The sequence below is a fragment of the Ochlerotatus camptorhynchus genome, unplaced genomic scaffold, assembly GCF_037179485.1.
Source record: "Ochlerotatus camptorhynchus isolate MF236.1 unplaced genomic scaffold, CSIRO-AGI_Acam_v1.1 ptg000216l, whole genome shotgun sequence".
Classification (NCBI taxonomy): domain Eukaryota; kingdom Metazoa; phylum Arthropoda; class Insecta; order Diptera; family Culicidae; genus Ochlerotatus; species Ochlerotatus camptorhynchus.
Genome location: NW_027040706.1, coordinates 533,394 through 552,585, shown reverse-complemented (window position 1 = coordinate 552,585; position 19,192 = coordinate 533,394). Strand labels below are relative to the sequence as shown.

The following is a 19,192-nucleotide window of genomic DNA, read 5'->3' as shown; positions in this document are numbered from 1 at the left end:
ATTTCAAATATACAAATGGTACTGCCAACGGCGACTACGACGATGACAGCAGCAAACTTGGTAGTTACCATTTTTTAGGATATAACACCTTTGCCCGGTCTTTTCACTGGATCTTCTTGTCCACTATCTCTCATAGTCTGTAAAAATATCTAATAAAAATTACCTGTGTTATGATACTTCCATCAACGAAAACAAATTTTCTTGCATTGCCAAGATCATCTGGTAGTCGCTGATCCACTGAGCACTCGGAATGAGCGGTCCGTACATCATTGGATCGATGTAGAGACTAGTATGAGATGGTGTTGTATGCAAAGTGCGAAAAGAGAATGAAAGAAATACAAAAGGGATTAGTTTAAAGAAGTGACAGTTTCATCGGATTCCTCAACTAACCATTCTCAAGCAAGGATATACAAGCTATATTGCAACTATATGGTTACTTGGGTACTCATATGGCCGTCAGAATGGTTCATCGGTTGCGAAGTGAAGTATTTCTGAATGTAATGCATTATATTTCTCAATGTTTTGATTTTATCCTAATACCCCGTACATACTGTGGTTTATATCATGTAAAATACACAGAAAAAAAAGTTGTTGAATATTACATCCAAACTGCTGCAACCAGGTCAATCCATTGGTTGTGTAAAATAACGTTGTACGATGTACATCGATTTTGCGAACAAAATTACATCCATTGATGTAATATTGTATCTGCTTTTTGCTATTACATCATTATTTCATACATCAGCTTGAATTACATTGATCGACATTACATTTTTTTTTTGCTGTGTAGGCTGTCTTGCAATGAGCACTCATGCATAGGATTTCCAGTGAAAACTAGATGTACCCTTTGGGTCTTTTCTCTTGACCATTTGAGTAGAAGTAGTTTAGAGTGTATAGTTTACACTGCACACTAAGATTTTGGTTCCGTGTTCGGTAAATTTTACCGAAATCAGAACAGCGGAATGTTCGGTAAAACTTTGACCTTCATTTTAAAGGCTATTGAATTTGAAAATAATTTTAAAATATGTTCAACCTTGTTTAAATGATCAAATCTTGTCATTTTAGTGGAGATTTAGTTTCAAAGTAGCTGAAAAGCAATTGAATTGAATTGTATAAATTTTACCGAACAGTTCAGCCACAAACGAAGTGACAGACTGGCGAAGAAATTTATTAAAATAATGTGGTTCACTGTAATAGAATTTTCTTGGAAGATTGTGCCATCATCCACCAGATGGGTTAGTTTTTTTGTTTTGATTTGAACAAAGTTGATTTTGTGTACAATGATTCTTTGACAGTGTGCAAAGCACAAACGAAGTGACAGACGACTAACTGGAGAAGAAATCAATTAAAATAATGTGGTTCGCTGTAATAGAATTTTCTTAGAAGCTTGTGCCATCATCCACCAGATGGGATAGTATTTTTGTTTTGGTTTTGCCAAAGTTGATTTTGTGTACAATGATTCTTTGACAGTGTGCAAAGAGTGCGTATCATTTTGTCATTTTTTTATGCATTTCAGTTTTGAGTAGAGTGAAAGAGATAGAACCAAAACATTCTAGTACATTTGGTGAAAATGCTAGTTCAATCCAGTAGTAGTGTTGCCATGTGGTTCAATCCAGTAGTAGTGGTGTTGCCATGTGGTACACTGAAAAATTGAAATAGCAGGTTAGTCACCAAAGTTTTCGAGCCGCTCCGTCTGTCACTTCGTTTGTGGTGCAAAGAGTGTATCATTTTGTCATTTTTTTTATGCATTTCAGTTTTGAGTAGAGTGAAAGAGATAGAACCAAAACATTCTAATACATTTGGTGAAAATGCTAGTACAATCCAGTAGTAGTGTTGCCATGTGGTACAATCAACAATCAATACGAAACTAACGATTTTAAATTGGCTCACTACTTGACTAGCCTATTGGTCCCAAGCAAATCGACTAACGTATTCCAGTACTACACTATGTTTGTTTTGATTCGCTATGAAAGTTTGACAGATAAAATGAGGGGTTATTGGATTTTCCTATATTTCGAGGGGTGAATCAATTAGCTTGGGACCGAAGATAGTACCAGAGCTGAGCCAAAAAGTTGAGCTCGTTTCTTCGGGACCTTCTGGTCTTAGAGTTACCTCTATGGTACCATCTAGTAGTAGTGGTGTTGCCATGTGGTACACTGAAAAATTGAAATAGCAGGTTAGTCACCAAAGTTTTCGAGCCGCTCCGTCTGTCACTTCGTTTGTGGTTCAGCTGTTCAGATTTCGGTAAAAATTACCAAAGTCGGCGATAATTTCTAAGTGTGTGTATTTTTATCGTTGTCAGTTTTTCGAAAGTTGAAATAAATGGCCCGAAAAGCAACACAACGAATTGATTTTGCGCAAGAACCTGGAAAATCCTTCACTGTCTCATCGGGACATCGGAAAACAACTCAGAGTCGTGCAGTCAACGGTGAGTCGTGTGATTAAACGTTACTACGAAACTCTGAGCATGGAACGGAACGAGAAATGCGGTCAGAATGGATGTTCTATTAGTGATCAAGATCACAAGCGTGTCGTGAAAGCGTTTAAGCGGAATCCCAATGCTTTGGTCAGGGATGTGGCCAAAATGTTGAATCTGTCCAAGTCTTTCGTTCAGAGAGCCAAGGACCAGGAGGGACTGAATACGTACAAAGTGCAGAAAGCCCCAAATCGTGACGAACGGCAAAATACGGTGGGAAAGTCACGGGCCCGGAAACTGTACACCCAGATGCTGACTAAGCCTCATTCCCCTAATTCTGCGAGTCACGTGACTCTCTGTCACCGGTGAGGTGACAATTGTCACCTCGTGTGAGGTGACTCTCCGTGCAAATCAAATGGAGAGTCACCTCACACGAGGTGACTATTGTCACCTCACCGGTGAGAGAGAGTCACGTGACTCGCAGAATAGGGGGGATTGTCTCATCATGGATGATGAGACTTACGTTAAGGCGGACTTCCGGCAGCTTCCGGGGCTACTGTTCTTCACCGCCCAGCACAAGTTTGATATTCCGGAGGAAGTAAGGAAGCAGAAACTTTCAAAGTTTGCCGATAAATACATGATTTTGTAAGCAATCTGGCAAACGGAGTACACCGTTCGTGACTACCGAGACTGTAAACGGGGAGATCTACCTCAAGGAGTGTCAACATAAGCTTCTGCTTCCTCTGTTGAAGCAACACGAGGACCCTACGATCTTCTGGCCGGATCTAGCTTTGTGCCACTATTCAAATGTTTTCCTGGAGTGGTACGAAGCCAATGAAGCCACTTTCGTCTCGGCGTAAACATCAAATAAATGATTATTTTCCTTTCTTTTTATTATGAGCAGTTCTTTTGTATTTTATTGAAAGAACCAACATTTTAAAATATTACTACTTTAAACCTTTTATCAAGATCTATTTAAAAAAATATGAAAGAACGCCTATTTTAAAAAAAATATGAAAGAACAGCCCAAAAGAAGAAAAAATATCAAATGATTATGTTTCCTACTTTTGATCATGATCTGTTCTAACATATTCAATTGAATAACCGTTAAACTTCAAAGACTACAGCATATATTGCAACTGAAACTGGACTGCTTAAATAATCTAAAAAGTGTGATAAAAGTGCAGTTTTCCGTCAAACCGCTTTGGTGTCTTCGATGCACTTATTGCTAGCTTCCACCTCTATTTCCGTTTTCGTACGAATTGGATTCGTCAATCAAATTGTTTTTTGTATGTCGAATCCAATTCGTACGAAAACGGGAATAGAGGTGTTCGTGAGGAATAAGAGCACCGAAGAGACCAAGACGATTAGACGGAAACGTGCATTTTTTTACTCCTTGCAGTCATGAATGCTCTTCAAAACATATCATGTCTCATGTCATACAGATGGAAAAATATCCAATGAATGATAGTTTTCCCTCCTTTTGATCATAGGCTGTTCTTTTATTTATATGTTGTTTAAATACAGGTCATGAGGCAATATTACCACCATATTTCATTTTCCATGCTTAACGAAACGTTTGAGGAATAGAGTTATTATCACAAACGAAGCGACAGGCGACTAACTGGCGAAGAAATCAATTAAAATAATGTGGTTCACTGTAATAGAATATTCTTAAAAGCTTGTGCCATCAGCCACCAGATGGGCTAGTATTTTTGTTTTGATTTAAACAAAGTTGATTTTGTATGCAATGATCTTTGACAGTGTGCAAAGAGTGTATCATTTTGTCATTTTTAAATGTATTTCAGCTTTGAGTAGAGTGAAAGATATAGAACCAAAACATTCTAGTACATTTAGTGTTGTCATGTGGTACAATCCAGTAGTAGTGTTGCCATGTGATACACTAAAAAATTGCTATAGCATTAGTCACCAAAGTTTACGAGCCACTACGTCTGTCACTTCGTTTGTGGTTATAATAGTGATTATTACGAGGATTATTGTAAATTCTTTCCTTTAAATCATTAGCTGTTCCTCAACATATATGGCAGAACAGTTTGTGATCACAAGAAGGGAAAATAATCATTTTGGCCATTATATTACATCAAGTTTAGTGCATTGAATAAAGTTGAAAATGTAAGTACACTGATGTTATTTTTTAGGCGGTGCGTGTTTAATGTTCAGAAAAGCTAGCTATAACATGCAACAAATCTATCTTGATGACATTTTTCTTGTCCAGGATGGTTATAATATGTAACAATAAGGGCTGTAGTACGAAAAAAGCAACAACAAAAACATCGCGGAAAAGGAACAATTATTTTTCAGGAAAATAGTCCATTCTGGGGAAGGGTTTTCTGGGAAATGGTTTTCTGGGGAATGGTTTTCTGGGAAATGGTATATTCTGGGGAGTGGTTGGTCCGTTCTGGGGAATGGTACATTCTGGAGAATAGCATTCTGGAAAATGACATTCTGGGGAATGTCATACAATCCTGATAGAAACTAAGCGATTGTTTCAGCCTCTGGTGGTGAATAGGGGAACCATCAAAAGAATGATGAGGATGAAATTTTTTATTGAAGCATAAGTAGGAAGAGGAAAATATTTTCACCTTTCCTGATTAATTTATCCACCGCAGGTGCTTGGAATCATCATCCACGTGGAATATTTTGTTTTCTGTATCGGGTTTGCAGTGATCCGGCGGTGCTTCCATATATTTTTGATGAGAAAAATTAAGATTTATAAAATTGCCTCAGCGGTTATGATCTCCTGGATTTTTAATGTGTGGTTATTTCAGCTGTAAGTCAGTTCAGATTTGTAAATAATCGAAAAATAAAAATAAAAGTTCCGTGCGAAGAGCATGGAAATCTGAAGTGGTTATCACAATAGGGGAAATCTTTTCCTTCTTGGCATTAAGCCGGGAAAGTTAACTAGATTTTTTCCTGGATGATGGATCATTCTCATGATCCGTGAGCAAATCAAATTGCTCAAATTAATTTCATCAGAAGGGGGATCAAGAGATTGTCCTTTTCTTTTGCACTTAGGCGCCATGGCGGTCATAGGCGTAGCCAGAGGGGCGGGGGTCGAATGCCCCCCCCCCCTAAACTCAGCAACACAAAGACTTTCGGGGAAATGGCGTTCGGCCAAATTTTCCATAGTAATTTTTTTTCGCCCCTCCCTAGCTCAAAACCTCGCTACGCCCTTGATGGCGGTAGTAAAACTTTTATCCAAATCGACTTCAAGCAGATTACTATAAGAATCTGAAGGATTGAAGAGGAATTTCCAAATCGATATCTAAGCTGGATTACCTCGGGTAGGGTCCAAACAAGGATCGAAAAGGAATAAGAGTCAAACAAGGTAGAAAATTTTCAAAATTTACAGTTCGGTTCCGTATTTCTTAAATCCGCTTTCGGATACTTGTTGTCGTAGCCGCAAACCGCTCACCAGTTTTCTGCTTCAGTTATCGTAACTTTCGGCGCTCCGAAGTACTTTGATAACGCGGTTGGAAAAACTCGTCCAGCTTTGTGACAGCAACATCGTAGTGCTTTGGTAATAGAGCCATAATGGGGACGTGGTCATGATCTTTGATATTCTTGAAGACTGTTTGGAGAGCAAGGCCACCTAAATGGAGTACCATAGCTCACATGACTTTTTGATCCGTGATGGTTTCCCTGGTGACACGCAAATAATTTTTTTGTTGATTATGTTTTTTTCTCGTCAATGAAATGCCTCAGATTTCTACTTGTTGCTCAAAAATTTCACTACACTTGCGCCTTGAGCGCATGTCAAATCCCTCAAATTTCCGCCCACACTCAGAAAATCTAATTATTTCCGCTAACTTTTATATCAACCTGAACCATCCGGAGGATTCTTTCAATCCTCGCAATGCGCTCTTTGAAATCCAATGATTTCCACATGATCAATATTATTCAACCGGAGAATTATTTTAATCCTCGCAATACTTTCGATAGTATTGTTTGTTCACTCTCTCCTCACACTTTTCACTGTTAACTATGGTTTACACTAGTAATCTCCGCTTATGAAAGTTGGTACACTGTACAAATTTAGTGATTTCAATTTGGAAGCCGAGTGAGTCATTGAGTCACTGCTCCAGGCTGTCGGCCAGTGACCCGGGCCATTCGCCGTACATCACCAGTTTGTCGTGCCTGTTATCGTCCATTCAAAATGGCCATCTCTATCGCCACCCCTCATGCCCTCCCAACAGACATTTGTTCATCCATCTGGTGGCGGTTTGTGCAAGTTTCGGTGGGGTGAATGGCTACGTTTACGGTAAGCTGTGCTATCTTTGCCTACCAGGGAGTTTGCTAATGGAGAAAACTGCACAATACTCACGAACACTACCTGACATTATTTTCAACAATGTTACGGAAACTAAAAACCACGTAAATCTAAAAAATCCTAGAAAAAAATACATGATTCAGAATGTAAAACATACATTTTATTAAGTAATTATGCTACTGCTGTGAACCTACAGTATTAGGAACTAAAAAGTATGGTACACTTTCTTTTATTTTGTACGTGTGTGTGTAACCAATTTTCAAATTTGTTATGCATTAGTAAAGATGATGTGATATGCTAACGTTTGCGATAATTATTTAGAAAAAAAATCAATATACCTACATTGCAAAATATTCAAATTTATTGTCGAACCCACGGGTGCTGCGCGGCATCAGGACTCACGGTACTACATTAAGATACAAATCAGACGCTCAAAGGCACAGCGTAATTGATAGAAGGACGGATATTTCGAAGCCAGAATGAAAGTACAGAAAAGTGTGTGAGTGTGTGTATGAGGCATTCTTATGTTATTGAAAATAACATCATTCAGTATCAGAAAAGTTCGTCATCGTTAAAAATACACTCTAGTACACTTAACGCTGTGTATTATTAAATTATAGCAAAGTTAAATAATTGAAATGTACCTTCTACCTTCTATGACATGTCTTCTTTCACAGCTTTGGCGGCCTTGTCGGCCGCTTTGGCCTTTGTACCAGTTGCCGCGTTTTTCCGAGGCATCTTTTTCTTCACTACACCTCCGGTGGATGTGGCCGTTCCTCCGGGATTAACGGCTTTCTTCTGTATTGTCTTCATTTTTGCCTTTTTCGCTGTCGGTGCTGCTACCGCTGATGCCGCAGATGCAGCCAACGTACTCGTAGCAACCAGCACTCTATCCTGACCACTGGTGGTTGCAACGTCCATGGATTCTCCTCCAGATTTGTTCTGCTTCTTGACCAGATTACCGATGTCCAGCTTTTCGAAATGAATTCTCTTGCTGCGATAGATACGCTGATTCAGTCTTTTGATTGTTTCCGGTGGCAGGGGATGCTTGTAGCACACGTATCCCATGTGCTGGTGAGGAATCTGGTCCAGTGCAATCACATCGCCGACATTTTGGAAAAACATTCGCAAAACATTGTTGCTTAATTCTACGAACAGGAAAGTTGAATAATCATGGTCAATTACATATATGCAAACCCTACAAGCCTACTTACTGTTGGGATCACAATGCTTCTGATAGGCCAACTCCACCCTGAGCTTCCTATCCCGGAAAATATACTCATGCATCTCTCGAGCAGTCTTTGCTTCACTCCTGCGGCTGAATCGAATGTAGCAGCAAACAAAACTCTGTTTTTGATATTCCTTGTCCGTGAGTATCAGAGAGCCATCGTTTGTTTCCAATGAGATATTGAGAATGGTTCCGAAAGTGTTATAGTACCCTCGTAACTCTGTCTTCGAAATCTTAGGATCAATGTTATCGACACGAATGCAGTTCTCTTTTTCTGAAACAGAACATGAATAGGATACGATTACAAGATTGATTGAAATTTCAAATGCACAGCTGCTTACCATACTGGAAGTTCTGATCGACCAATTTGGCCTGGAATTTTCCATCTTTCAATTCGCAAGCCTTTTCGGCTTCCTCCTTCTTGCTGAATTTCACCATACCGATAATTGGACTGTAGGGAGAGATGTGCTGTCGCCCGACAATAGTCTCACCGTTTCGGGCCCTCAGTTGAATGCTCTCAATCTTACCATAACGGTCAAATAGCTCCTTGATTTCGGATTTTCTCGTCCCAGCTGCAATGTTGCTTACAAATACGCTGCGTTTCACTACGGGTAGAATAAAAACAGGTAATGTATTTCACGAACCAACTCAGCACCGAATGATTATCACCCACTTTGCTTTAGGAACTGCTCATCTCCTTCGCATGGTTCTCCGTTGAAGAAATACGTCGACGCGGCCGAGCTGTCTTTGCTCTTGGTATCCACTGTTTCATAGGTGAAGTAGTAGAAACTCTTGGCACCCTTATTCTTGATATTGACCTTCCGGATTCGGTTCAACACTTTTTGTCGCATCTGCCGGCGCCGAACAGCCGGGTTCTGCTGGAGGCTTCTATCGGTACTGGATGAAACTGCTGCATCCATAACGATTGAATACGATCACTTTTATCACACTGCAGATGCCGAACAGGTCCTGTTTAATCGGAGCGTCTTTTAACCGAAACCAAGTCAAAAATCACCAAATTTATTAAAGAAAACCAACAAAGATCGCGAGAATAATATTGAGCTGACAGGAAAACAAATACATTTTGCCAAGATGTAAATATAGATGAGAACTCTGTAGCTAGAATTGAGCGATCTTGCATCCTTTGCGCTTGCTTTTGAAGTGAGCCGGCGCCGGTGGATGGATACAGGTCAATGAGGTACAGAGAGAGGTGGCGCAGATCGTGAAATAGGGTTGTATTAGTAAACCAAAAAATCAACGTAAACGCAAGTAGTGACGTCACTACTTGCGTGTACTTGCCTGTATCGTACAGTGGTTGTGTGAGTGATTGCTTCACCTCGGTAATCCAGCTCATTGGATACAGGTGGATACTAAAGAGGCTGAATTTAGATGTCGCCTCTTTATAAGTTCAGGCTCTTTAGTGTATACACCACGGAAAGACGAAACAACTCAAAATTAAAGGCCGGCGCACAATCGATACGTTTTCAGGTTTCTTGACAGTTAGCCCAGTTAGCCCATCGGTTGCAGCAGTTTCGATGTAATATTCAACAACTTTTTTTGCTGTGCAGCGATATATTTTTCAAACTGACACACTTTGATCTCGATTTTTAAATCAAGATTTAAAGCAAAATAATAACTTCACTGTTCGACACTAAACCACCGACGAAACTAAACAAACAAACTGACAGTTCGCTACCAAACAAAGTGACACCGAGGGGTGATTTTTGCAAATGTAATCGTACTTATTTAAAGCAGTTCCACCATGAAATGTTGGGTTTGGGTTCTTTTATAATGCAGTTTATGCATTTACCTCAATACCGTTAAAGAACCCAATTGACCACTTTGTCAAGCAGTTTTGGCGTGACTTTCTACCAGCGATTTCACAAAACTGGACCAAATAATTTCTATTTTTTTATAAAACGCACAAATGTTGGCTACTTTTCTCGTGGTTCTAGAAGAAAAAATCTCAAAATGATATTTTATTTCAAAGTTCGAGTGGTAGTAAACGTCATTTTAACTGCTCGAATGAAGCGGTTAATTGTGCAGCACTGGAACTAGCAGCGCCGGTGGTGTAGTGGTAAGCGTGATTGCCTCTCACCCCAGCAGGCTCGGGTTAAATCCCAGTCAGCGCCGCCGGGATTTTCTGAGGCATAACATCTTTGATTACGGTGGGAAGTAAAGCCGTTGGTCCCCGGTTCATGAGTTGTTGGATCGATAGGGTCCAGATGTGGGAGCTGCCTCCCTGGCGTCGGTGGCATTGGTGCTCGACACGGAAAACAAGATCGATGAAAAACAAATCAAGGAGGGGGAAAAAGCTATTTAAAACAAGTGTGATCACATTAAAAAGAAATAACCATATTAAAGCCCCTCGGTGATGCTTTGCAATGTACACTGTAACTGGAAAGTACCCATTAATGGGTGAAAAAGTGCCCATTTCGCGGTAAAGTAGGTAAACTCATAAAATTGGTAAAACGTCTTTACCCACTAATGGGTAAGCTCTACGTCAAATCATGGGGTACTTTTTGCCCATTTCCAGAATGCATTGTTTTCCGTAACTGTGTAAAAAGTACTCCTTTTTTTAAATGTATTGATGGGACTCAATCTGAAATTTGAGAATTTACAATAATTTTAAAATCCATCAATAAAATGGAAAATATAGATTGCTGAACTTGGTTTTTATTGAACATCATTGCAATAATTTATGAAATTAATACATTATTCATCAGCATCTTTTTCGTCAGCATGGATGGATTCCTTAAACGATGAAACCAAACGATTGACCATCTGACGGGTGCTGGTCGTTTTGATTTCATAACCTATAATCTCGATGAAATCAATAATTTTCTACACTTCTGCTGGTGGACAAATGTTGAAAACAGTGAACACTTTAAATAGAGTGTCCAGCGTGCGGATGGAGTAAATTAACCATTTCATTCGAGCAGTTAAAATAACGTTTACTACCACTCAAACTTTGAAATAACACATTATTTTGAGATTTTTTTCTTCTAGAACCTCGAGAAAAGTAGCCAACATTTGTGCGTTTCATAAAAAAAAATAGAAATTAGTTGGTCTACACTCATAATAATCGACACATTTTTATTGGCGAATATCCATGTAAAATTCCACATGATTTTCATGTTTCCACACATAAACAGAATCCACTCAGAACTACACATGAAATTTATGAGTCAAATGAATAGTATGTGTGGCTACACATGAATTTTATGTGTACCCATAAAAACTATGTGTCGGACACATATATATCATATGTTTATCACATTGTAAAAATTCATGTGTGGGACACATAAAATTAATCATTGAATTTTTATTAGTGTAGTTTTGTGGAATCGCTGGTAGAAAGTCACGCCAAAACTGCTTGACAAAGTGGTCAATTCCACCGTGGATGAGTTGTGCGTCAACGTAAATGAAGTAATTGTTGCCGTTGAAAATCAGATGGGGCGCCACATCAACGTTAGCATCGACATTTCAGGCAACATACTTCATCAATTGTTCTTGTAAAGCTGTTTCAGCATCCTGCAAAAAAAATTGAACGCCTTTTTCACAACAGCAAAATCTAGCGTAATGGATATATTACCGTGATACATCGAATTATCGGAGCCGCTAGTCCTGCTTCGATGTCTGTAGAAGGATAATTTTCACATATTTATCACTTTTTGTACTTTTAAAAATGAAACAAAGGCACTCGACAAGACACACCAAGTATGTCAGCAACGTTATACCCCGGACAGACTATGGCTTATATCATGTAATATAGGCTGGCTTGCAATGAGCACTCATATATAGGATTTCCAGTGAAAACTAGATGTATGAGTGCTCATTGCAAGCCAGCCTATATTACATGATACAAGCCATAGTCTGTCCGGGGTATTACGGAGCAACAAAGATATTTTTCACCCAATAATGGGTAAAAATGAACCCATTTATAATTCCTGAACAGGTTTCGGAACTGGGTGAAAAAGTACACGGAACCGAAAAATTACCCAAAATTAAGTTCTTTTCACTCCCCGCATAAGCGCGAACCATAAATTGACCTTACCGATAATGGTTATAAATTGTTTATAATCCCTGCTAAACTTCAACTGAAATGGTTATTGAACTTTACATGAACGTTTAATGATAAAGTTTTAACCTTAAGTATTATAGTTTTTTGGAAGTGGACCTTACAAATAATGGGTTGTTAAGAACCATTACCATTCAAAATTCTTGTTTTCTCCATACATTTTCGGAAAGAAAACTATACTAAAACCTTTTAACTTATAGTTTGAGAACATTAATGGTTATGGTTATGGTAACCAGTAAGGTCCATGAATGGTTTTGTAACATCGATCAACTTTATGTGGAATATATCGCGAATTGGTTGCCTGTAAATTACTGATTACCAATTCACGATATATTTCACGTAAAGTTGAGCGATAATACAAAACCATTAATGGACCTTACTGACTACCATAACCATAACCATTAATGTTCTCAAACCATAAGTAAAAACGTTCGAATATAGTTCTCTTTCCGAAAATGTATGGAGAAAACAAGAATTTGGAATGGTAATGGTTCTTAACAACCCATTATTTGTAAGGTCCACTTCCAAAAAACTATAATACTTAAGGTTAAAACTTTATCACACAAACGTTCATGTAAAGTTCCATAACCATTTCAGTTGAAGTTTAGCAGGGATTATAAACAATTTATAACCATTATCGGTAAGGTCATGTGATGGTTCGCGTTTATGCGGGTCATCTCCCATGTTCCGTTCAATAAGCTAATTTTCAGTAAACCACTTATAGTAGTTTGCATTTGGCTACGGCAAAAATAATTACTTACTCGTGTGTATTTTCTACCCAAAATTAAGTTCAATTGACTCAAATTTGAGAATATCTCATATACTCACTAGTAGCTTATTGAACGATAGTCATGAGAAAGTCGAATCTCTCGTTCCGTTTTTGACAACAACAAAAAGTGAGAGTGGGATGCAAAACTCAAAATTAAGTAAAAAGAACTTAAATTTAGGGTAATTTTTTTTCTCTGTGTACCCACTATTTGAAATTTTCATTTATACGCATTTTTTGACAGCTCCATACACTGATAAATTGAACTATTCCCATTTTGCTTGAAATTTAATCAATTTGACATTAAACTCCGTTTAATCATATCGAATGATTAAAAATTAACCCTCTCTTTCTAAAATATAAGCATCTGATATTAATAGATAATCTTTTTTTGAATAAATGTCAATAATTTTTGATTCCATTTTAATAATTTTTGATTGAATTTTAATCTTTTTTGATTATATATCAGTATTGAAAAAAGACTAAAATTTAATACTGGAAAGATTATTTCGATTTCAATCATGCATGACTATTGCCGAAGTAATTATGGCTCGGACTCAATAAGGTGAAGCGGGAATCTGCATACTTTTTAAGTTTTTTTTATTTAATTTAACTACCACAAAATGGTTACTTTTTCACCCATTGATGGGTACTCACCAGTTACAGTGATTGTACAATCATTTCATCGTACAGCATAGCCCTGCAACTTGTCAAATGCACGTGTTTTTTATTATATCTTGACGTATAAATCATAAAGACTTAAACGTTGTGTATTGTAAACTTTGTTTTGTTTTTATTAAGTTAAGTTAAGACCAATTTTCCCGTGATTCAAAAAATACTCACAAAAATCAACACTCGCGTCACTTTTCAAATAGACCAATGTAACATATTCACCATTTTGAGAAAACCTAAGTTGAAGTTCGACAGATTATTATTTTAACTGTTTAAAAACAATACAATTTGCAATACTATTTTTAATGCAGTCAGTGTATAATAACGTTGAAAATTCAAAAGAAACGGTAAAATTACAATTTTACTTTGAATTTCATGCTACAACATAGAAAAAAACCACATAGGACGTTTTGACAAGTCGAGGTGTACATCGGACATGTTACATTGGACGATTTTCCTCAATGAAATAATCAATGAGTGTTACATTGGACGTTTTGTCTACATGATACTAGATTCCCTTTCACAGATTTCAGAGTATAGTACCTAACTTTAGATTGGCCCCGCCTTTGGAAAATGAGCACCAATCATATTAGGCAGTCCGAATGACCGAAGTAACAATCATGTACCCATCATTTCAAATTGTACATTGGACAATTTTTGATCAATGATTATCTTAAATAAATGAAAGTAAATTTGGATGGATGTTTTTGTATCACATACAATGATAGAAGAGCAATAGTTTGTATCGCTTAACTCGATTTGTTTACATTTGTTACATTGGTCTATTTGAAAAGTGACGCGAGAACAGCTTTATCTTGTTGTTGAAATCTGCTTTTCCCTTACGGTGACGTAGTTTTGAATGTGAAAGTTTTGATGAAGATATTTTTTCAAGTATATACGGAGCTATAATAAAGCATTAAGTTTAAAATGGTTTTTAGACCTTTTGGATTTGTTAGTCTAGAATTAATGTTTTCCATTTTCGTTCCACTTCGATCACATTCAAAACGTTGACCGGTCTTTCAGATTATTGCAGAAAGTTTTTTTTTTAAATAGCAGAATCTTACATATTCTCCGGAACTTGTGTGTGTAAAGGAGTCCTTACAACGATGGGGAAGAAATTCAAATCTGGCCCAAAGCTAAGTCCTCTAGAAGGACAGGAAAAAGTGGCGAACAATGAAACCGCTAGCCGCATGGGCATTTCCAAGAAATCAAAGAAAATCAAAAAGCAGAAAAATCGGGAGGATTTGTCCAAAATCAAGGACGTTGCCCTTGGAACGGAAGCGATTGTTGAACATGCAGTGATGAAGAAAACGAAGAAGGCCAAAAAACACAAGACTCCACCGGTGGATGAGACTTCTGCTGAACGCAAACCTGGAGCCGAAGTCAATGGAAATGGAAGCGAAGCTGCTGTCTCGAAGAAATCCAAGAAGGATAAGCTCAAGGCTCCTGAGGTGAAGTCGGAGCACAGCGAGCAGGAGCCGAAGAAGAAACACAAGAAAAAGAAGCTTTCGGTTGAAGAAGAAGGCTTCGCTGGTGAAAAAAGAGCTGATGTTGTTTTGGAAAAATCCAAGAAGAAGAAGCGTAAGGCTCCAGAAGTCGAAACTGAAGTGATGGATGATAAGCCGAAGAAGCACAAGAAAAATAAGGTTACTGTAACGGATAAACCCGATGATAGCGCTGAAGTAAATGGAACCACAGTGGCTGTATCCAAGAAGGAAAAACGCAATGCTCCTGTAGTCAAAACTGAAGTCCATGGAGATAAACCACAAAAGAAGCACAAGAAAAAGAACAAACAGAAGAATCAGCTTAATGGAACGAAGTCGGAATCCCAGCCAAGCGTAACGGAACCGAAAATCAAGGTTAAACACAACAAACATGAAGGGAAGGTCATTGAAGCGGATAAGGATGTGGTCACTTCGGAAAGCGAATCTGAAGATGAACAGAACGATGCTTCCAATGATATGGATCAAGTCAATCAAAGAATTTTGAACCAACACTCGAAAGCAGACGACGACAAATCTTCCGGAGATGAGCAGGCTGACAAGAAGGCTAAGGATAAAAAAGTCAACGAAAAAAAGAAGGAAAAGCGTTTCACCGGTTCGTTGGTAACTTTCCATTTCATGTACACAATGAATCGTCTTAATTGTTTATTCCAGGTCCTGAACACTCAATTTTCATCGGTAACCTTCCGAATACGGTGAAGAAATCTACGATGAAAGTCATGTTCAAACAGTACGGCCAGATACTGACCATCCGGTTCCGTTCGAGTGATGGTGTTACTTTGTTCAAGAAGAAAGATCGAAAGGAGGCAAAGGCTCTGAACTGTTACATTAGATTCGAGACCAGGAAGGAAGCAGAGGCAGCTTGTGTCACGAATGGTCAACTTGTTGAGGGTAACCGCATTCGAGTGACGATGCACACGCAGAAACAGATGGGACACGCGGCATCGACAATTTTCGTTGGGAACATCAACCACAGTAAGTATAGTTACCTTCTTTTGAAAGCGGGTTGTTCTTATTGGGTCGATGCAACACTGAACCTTAAATATTTGCCGTTAAATTTTAGAAACTACCGACAACGAACTGTACGATTTCTTCAGTCGCGTGGGTGAACTCGAGTATGTGCGACAAATTGCAGACAAGGGAATTGGATATGTGTGCTTCAAGAAGGGAGTATCGATCGCCAAAGCACTGAAGCTAAACCAACAACTGCTGAACGGACGCCCTCTGCGCATAGTGAAAGTTGATCCCACCAAACAAGGAAAGCGTAAGAATAAGAAAGGTAATCTAGTCGACAAGGCAAAATTCTCCCGCCCGGGTGGTCCAACGAGCCAACCTGTGAACGAAACGAATCAGCAACAAGGCGATCAGAAGCAGAAACCACCGGTACGGGAGTTCCATGGAGCCGTTGCCAAAACCAAGTCGGACAATAAACACAAGCAGAAAAAGAAGGGAGGATCGGACAAGAAGAAGAAACTTCTGGCCCAGAAGCTGACTGCTGCTGGGGCAAGCCGAAAGAAGTAGAGTAAGGTTGAAATTGAACTGACGATGTGCTAATGTATTTTTATTACTTTCTTTATATTTCACACATGAATAAATGAATTCGGATCAGTGAGTTCACTTGCACATTTATATTCAGATATTTCTACTGGGACTTCTACTATTAGAGAGAAACACTACCTCATTGGTTAAATTAAAGTAAACCTATTCCAATTATTCCAATAAGTTGACTTTATCTGTACAGTAAGTTTTTATTTTTCTCCATTTACAAAATAATGTAACCCATTCTACACATATATTATTTCCTTCAAACATACCAGAATAGGTTCATTCTTAGCGCAAAATACACGACTAAAACACTGAAGCTAAATTGAGTTGTAACATTCACAAGACATGTGCCATGTGCCTTTGAATATAATATATAAGGATCTGAAAAGAAAAGAAAACACTAATTAGTGCACCATTTTAATAATATGTAAATAATTTTAGTAATTTGATTTTTTTTTCAATTTGTCAGGCCCCAGAAAAATGGAATCTTGAATAAAAGTTCTGACATATTCAAAATTTGACCATGTTCTAAAATCTTGACAATTTTGATTGAAGCTCAGAAGATTGAAAATTTGGTTGGAGGGAATTCAGCGGTCGAAATAAACGAAACATAGTGACTGTATTTTGTTTTACATCCATAATGCTACGGTAACTTCATGTTTATGTTTTTCTTATGGCCTGATTCTGCCGTTATACAGATTGCATAGAGCATGGCACAGTTATGCGTATTACGGCAGTAATCTAACCGGAGACACACCAAGTTACGCTGAGCCAAAAAAAAAAAAAAGCTTAAGAGTTTCATAAGGCACGACTTTTGAAGATGGAAAATTTGGATGTCTTAAACAGTGTTGGAAAGTTCATTTTCACAAACCTGAATTTATCCACCTATGAGATGTGACCCTTCTTACGGATTGATTTCAAGTATCGTATGATGGGTTTTGTGAAGCAGTGCATTTAGCAACGTGAAGAGCTTCAGTGTAGAAATAATATAAGGCTAGGTTAACCATGAGTTATTTGAATAAAATTCGATCTTCTTTCGTCGTCGCTCTAACGGACTAGACGCTATTTTACTTTGCTCCATTCCTCCCAAGAGGTTATGAGCTCAGGCAAGTTACCATAGCAACCGATAAACAGAATAGTTTTTTTTTCGCACCGTGCGTAAGTTAGTCGCGTTCGGGAGTGTTCCGTCGTTTTTTCAGAGCAGGAGCTGGCCACAATCGGGAAATTGAGTGTCCCACGGCTAAGCGCCTGCACATATTGCTTGATGAAATCAACTGCTATTCAAAAAATACACCATCGAGTACCGACTTCACGCAACGGTAATCGCCATGAAGCACCGACAACTACCTGGCGTTGGTGTGTTCATCGGTCCACATAGATCCATGTGCAGGAGGTCAAGTGCTTGCTTCGTTTTATTCTTGGATTGCTTGGGGAAAGGGAGCCGGGCAACCTTGCCCTCCAAACAACACTCACACGTAGCCAGATTCTTCGATTCCAACTCGGCGACTGCTTCTGGGTCTCTGTGGCCGAACTTCCGGTGCCACGCGTGCTGACAATGCTCCGAGTGACTATTGCCGTTGGCCATATGCGCTCCGTGGGTGATCCGAAGGTTGTACAAACCGCCTGATACCAAGCCAAGAGCTATAACTTTGCTGCCATTGGAAAACCGACATCCTGCATCGTCGAAAATGACAGGGGCGCCCTTCTTCGTTGCCGATCGTACAGAGAACAGATTCAATTCAAGATCAGGGACAAACAGCGCATCATTGAGGGACATGCTGTTGATATTTCCGTCTTCACCAATGCACTGAATACGACACATGCCTTTTCCAGCCGATTTGGTCTTCATTCCATTTGCCAGCATGATGTCTTCGGAGATGGACTCGTCCAGTGACTCGAAAAACTCCTTGTTGGCTGCCATGTGGGACGTTGCGCCAGAATCAATCACCCACAAGTTGACGTCACTGCATCTGGTTGCCATGAAAGCATACTCGTCGGAACCGCTTCGAACTGCTTTCGTGTGGGTCCCAAAAGAGAAGCGTACGAAATTGGACCCAAAGTCGACAAAAATGACCTTCGTCGGTTATTCGCAGTAGCACAAGGGCTACCGTTTCCTGGATCTAGCAACAAACAAGCTTGTCGTATCTCGAGATGCCAGGTTCATTCCAGCAGATGTATCGTTTTTTATCCTTTCAAACCTTTTTTCGTTGAGGATGATGAGAAACCCGTTGTTACAGCCGATAAATTGATGACGAGGAGGAAGCCGAGGATGTACGACGGTCCAGACGTAAGAACAAAGGTGTGTTACCATTGCGGTAGAAACCACCCGACTAGTGTCCAATCAGCATGATGAAGGCAATGGATGAGGAATTCGCAATCCTTCAAGAAAACTCGACATGGGAGATCGTGAAGCTGCCATTTTTATTTATTTATTTTATTTTATTTTATTTTTCACCGGCTACGACAAGGTTTTTGCTCCAGTAGCCAAAAAAAACTACGCTTCGAACGCTGTTGACGATTGCCGCTCGTCGATCCCTGCAAGTCAAGCACATCGATGTGAAGTCAGCATACCTGCACGGATACCTCACCGAGACCAATGGGCTATCAAGTAGGATCTGAGGAGGAGGTGTGTTTGTTGAAGCGTAGCATATACGGGCTGAACCAGAAAATCACAGAAACGTTGAAGCAGCT

At 39.1% G+C, this 19,192-nt stretch overlaps 3 protein-coding genes across 4 annotated transcripts in view; 1 reads left to right on the top strand and 2 right to left on the bottom strand.

Moving 5' to 3' along the window:
* Positions 1–7,096: 7,096 nt before the first annotated feature.
* On the bottom strand, positions 7,097–8,979 carry LOC135703555 (uncharacterized). The gene is made up of 4 exons (XM_065224800.1): positions 8,609–8,979; positions 8,277–8,540; positions 7,922–8,209; positions 7,097–7,855 (listed from the first exon to the last, which is right to left on the bottom strand). Exons 1-4 carry the CDS (start codon positions 8,853–8,855, stop codon positions 7,362–7,364), a joined length of 1,293 nt encoding a protein of 430 aa, XP_065080872.1. The 5' UTR covers positions 8,856–8,979; the 3' UTR covers positions 7,097–7,361.
* Positions 8,980–14,469: 5,490 nt separating this feature from the next.
* Positions 14,470–16,523, top strand: LOC135703597 (RNA-binding protein 34). The gene is made up of 3 exons (XM_065224858.1): positions 14,470–15,551; positions 15,611–15,931; positions 16,020–16,523. The coding sequence occupies exons 1-3, from the start codon at positions 14,561–14,563 to the stop codon at positions 16,475–16,477; spliced, it is 1,770 nt and encodes a 589-aa protein (XP_065080930.1). The 5' UTR covers positions 14,470–14,560; the 3' UTR covers positions 16,478–16,523.
* Positions 16,524–16,793: 270 nt separating this feature from the next.
* Positions 16,794–19,192, bottom strand: part of LOC135703588 (serine/arginine repetitive matrix protein 2-like) — a 31,355-nt gene continuing 28,956 nt past the window's right edge. For both annotated transcript variants that reach the window (XM_065224841.1, XM_065224842.1), the window contains one exon: positions 16,794–16,882. The gene's annotated coding sequence lies outside the window, so the exon portion shown is untranslated. The remainder of the gene's footprint in view (positions 16,883–19,192) is intronic.

Excerpts from the sequence above, each read along its gene's own strand:
- LOC135703597 (XM_065224858.1), top strand. The coding sequence starts at position 14,561 with ATGGGGAAGAAATTCAAATCTGGCCCAAAGCTAAGTCCTCTAGAAGGA. Across the intron at positions 15,552-15,610 it reads GAAGGAAAAGCGTTTCACCG|GTCCTGAACACTCAATTTTC; the intron begins GTTCGTTGGTAA and ends TGTTTATTCCAG. Across the intron at positions 15,932-16,019 it reads CGTTGGGAACATCAACCACA|AAACTACCGACAACGAACTG; the intron begins GTAAGTATAGTT and ends GTTAAATTTTAG.
- LOC135703555 (XM_065224800.1), bottom strand. The coding sequence starts at position 8,855 with ATGGATGCAGCAGTTTCATCCAGTACCGATAGAAGCCTCCAGCAGAAC. Across the intron at positions 8,541-8,608 it reads TGAGCAGTTCCTAAAGCAAA|TGAAACGCAGCGTATTTGTA; the intron begins GTGGGTGATAAT and ends TTCTACCCGTAG. Across the intron at positions 8,210-8,276 it reads CGATCAGAACTTCCAGTATG|AAAAAGAGAACTGCATTCGT; the intron begins GTAAGCAGCTGT and ends GTTCTGTTTCAG.